The sequence below is a fragment of the Pelophylax lessonae genome (genome assembly GCF_965119305.1).
Source record: "Pelophylax lessonae genome assembly, chromosome: 4".
NCBI lineage: Eukaryota > Metazoa > Chordata > Amphibia > Anura > Ranidae > Pelophylax > Pelophylax lessonae.
Window position 1 is genome coordinate 120335892 of NC_138771.1, and position 3792 is coordinate 120339683.

General features: G+C 38.3%; 1 protein-coding gene across 1 annotated transcript; it reads right to left on the minus strand.

Annotated features, from left to right (window-relative positions):
• Nucleotides 1-1302: 1302 nt before the first annotated feature.
• LOC309554551 (olfactory receptor 6N1-like) lies at nt 1303-2232 on the minus strand (the record flags this gene model as incomplete). The annotated part of the gene is made up of 1 exon (XM_082256291.1): nt 1303-2232. One exon carries the CDS (start codon nt 2230-2232, stop codon nt 1303-1305), a length of 930 nt encoding a protein of 309 aa, XP_082112417.1.
• Between the last annotated feature and the right edge of the window lie 1560 nt (nt 2233-3792).

Genomic DNA, 3792 nt, shown 5'->3' on the forward strand with positions numbered 1-3792 from the left:
CATTGTGTGCCTCCTAGGTGTGAATCCCCATTGTCAATTGAGTTACCTATTGTTTCTGTCTGTCTGCTAGTATTTTGTCCATTTTACCTAGTTACTATATTATTGTGGGATGTTTATGTGTTTATGTTAGCTGTTCACTAGAAGTAATGATATTACCGTTTATTGATTGCATTGTTTAGGATAATGTGATCATTTTGTGTGGTATATATTCTGTGTGAATTTACAATAAAATCAGTTCCAGTTTGCACCAAAGCTAGAGTTGTCTAGTTCTTGGGTGCAATGCTCAGCTATAATACCTGGTTCCTGGTTCCAGAGTGGAGGAAGTGGTTTCTTGGCAGAGGCACCCAAGCGAGGTGCCAGGCAGTCTGTCAAACCAGGTAAGGCTTTTTTTACATAGCTACATTGGTCCATCTTTGGACCAATGTAATTATGTATATACCATACCTGTGAGACCCCTCTAAATGCTGGAAACAGTAGTAAACACTACTCCAGTGATCTCCACTTGCTTACAGGTTATGTGCTAAGCAGCTTCCCTGATGCATTGTGAACACATGAGGTCAGCCACTTGGCACAGGCAACATTCAGAGAATGTTTTGCATTTTCTCAATGAATGTAATGTATTCTCTGTTTGGACGAGGTGGAGAAACGTGGAGGCGACACAAAGGATTCAATGATCAGCGCCTATGCCGAGCAGCCAACCTCCTGTGTTTAGAATGCAGCAGGGCAACATAAGACCTGGAAGCTAGAGGGGAGTACTCTGGTACTGGCGTCTGCTTCAGTGATTTCCAGCTTACAAAAGGATCCCACAGCTATGGTTTATTGGTTCAAGCTGGACTAGATATAACTAAGTAAAAAATGCCATACCTGGAATTTTTTAACCTGGGTGGCACACAACCCTTCAGAACTGGTGATCAATATTTATCACTTAGATATTTTTTTCACCCAATTTGTATGTATAAGTGTATTTTAATACTTTGCATTAGTGTATTGACTGTGAATAGCCCCATCTCTGCAATGTACTACTGACAAAAATTTCCAATACTGTCAAGTTTTACTTTAACTGTGGTGGATACATTTGAGGAGATTTACACAGAATCTGGTGCAATTGCGTATAATAACCAATCATATTTGAACAAGCTGAAGTTAGAAGCTGATTGGTGACTATGTACAGCTGCACCATGTTCTGTGTGCACCAATTTTAGTAAATCTCCCCCACTGTTTTTAATCACGCTGAGGATCAAACGAATACATTTGCAAATATCTTTCAAGGGTTCTGAATTCAGACTAATTACATTGAAGAGATCAAATTTTTTTAATTCTAAGGTTGATCTGAAGACACTTTTTAAGTGCCCTTTTAATTGTCTTATTCCTTAGACTATACACCAGTGGATTTAACAGGGGTGTCAGAACTGTATAATTAATGGTCACTAGTTGATCATATGCTGGTGCATAGATTTTTTGGGGCCTAATATACATAAATGCTACACTTCCAAAAAATATCAGCACCACAGACAGATGGGCAGCACAGGTTGAAAATGCCTTTTTGCGTCCTGCTGCGTTCATATTCAAGACTGTTATCAGGATTTTGATGTAAGTCAAGGCAATAAACATAGTTGTCAGTAAAATAATACATGAGTTTATAATAAAATCAGCAATGACATTGCGTGATGTGTCTGCACAAGCCACATGTAGTAGTGGAGACAAATCACAAAAAAGATGGTGTATTGCATTAGATCCACAAAATGGCAAAAAAGATACTAATACCAGTTTGGTCACTGGACTCAAAAAGCCACAGAGCCAGCAACAGAAGACTAGAAACTTACACCACCTAGAAGTCATAATGGTAGTATATCGTAGAGGATTACAAATGGCTAGGAATCGATCATAAGCCATCACGGTCAGAAGATAATTCTCAGTAATCCCCAAAGAGTGAAAAAAATACATTTGTAGCAGACAGCTAGAGATTGCAATGTATACCTTTCCGATCCAAAATATCACCAACATTTGAGGAATAGTTACAGCAGTGTAACATATATCCAGAAAAGACAGCATTCCAGCAAACGTGTACATGGGGGTATGAAGCTGTGGATCGCCCCAGATCACAAGAACTATCGTTATATTGCCAGAAATAATGAGAAAGTACACTAAGAGCAACATAACAAAAATAAAATGGCGAGACGACTCCAGTCCTGAAAACCCCACAATCATAAATTTGGTTATTGTCTGATTCATTGAAGCTTCTACACGTCGTAGAGATTATTTATTGGTTGAAATAAAATGTTTTGTAATATGCTTTGCACTTTTATATGACAATGATGTTTTATGCGGTTACAATATCAGAAATCTTGCAAAGTGCATTTTGCAAGCTACTTTCAGAAAAAACTTTGGTTCAGTACGGCATGCCTTTGTTTCATGATTTGGTAATGAATAACCTGGACAATAATTTTCCAGCTATATATAAACCTTACTGTTGTCCTAATCTAAAAACAAGCAATTCCCTTATCTAAGCATATGATGTCTAGAGATGAGGCCAATCATTTTCAAATCCTATGAGACCACCCTGTAATACTCACATGCACATAGGTAATTTTCTTAACAGTTAATTATTAAAAATAAACAATCACCTATTCTTATGTTACCTATGTATGCTTCATTTGGTCTTGCATTATTAAATAATAAAGTAGGCCATAATACAGCAGGAGACAAATCTTTATACTATTTTTGAGCCCATTCCGAACTGTTGCAATTTCTTGTAAATAGATTTACTTCATATAATATATAGAAGCATTTTGCTTTACTTTGACTGAATGAAATCTTGGTTTTCAGCCAGATTGTAACAGCAGGGGGTGCACATTTACCCAGGCCCATAGGTTCACAGGCCACGAGAAAAAATATGGCTGCTCTGAATGCTCTTTGATCACATTATGCTCCCTGCAGAATCAAGTATCTTTTATCTTTCCATTATCCTTTTTTTAGTTCTGGCATTTGTTGTTCTCTAGTGGGCTTCTTTGATGTATTAAAAAGGGCAGCAGTATACCTCACTGCAATACAAATAGCAGCCCATTTACTTTAGCTATAAGGACATTTTTTTTAGGAAGTTTATATGAGAAAAGAAGGTGCACCTGTTTCTTAAAAGTTACAGGTTCTCTTGATTCCCACCCTTTCCTCATTTTACCAGGTCAGGTTTGTTTTTTCATGTGATAAGAGGCTCCTTTTTTTTATATATTTAGAAGGCTGACTTTACACATGATAATGCATTGCATGTGTATAAACCATGCATAGTCTAAATTGGCATATAAGAAAACAGTGTATTGAGGCTATCATTGCTGTAGGTGGATCTCTTGGATTTTTGTTGGCAATACGGCCCAAATTACAGTGATGACTCCCTGGTTTCAATGCTTTCTTGTGGAATTGACCTAGAACCTGGAAGTGTTCAATCATTGAAGTCATAAAATCTGTATACATGTTCCATGTTGTTTTAAGAAATGTAAAGAATCTATTAGAGCAGCCTTTCCCAACCAGGGTTCTATGGAAATCTGGGGTTCCTTAAGAGGTTGTTAGGGTTTCCTTAAAGTGGAACTTAAGTCCCAGTTCACACTGGTGCGATGCAGGAAACTCTGGGAGTAGTAAGTACACCGTACTAGGGGGCCAATACACTGTGAGCTTTAGATAGGGTTTCCTGAGTAGGGATGGCCTTGCGGTTCGCCCGGTGGTCGGTTCGCGCCGAATTTTGCTTCTTCGCTTCCCGCCAATTTTGCAAACACATGGCGTTGTTCCCGGCGGCCATATTAG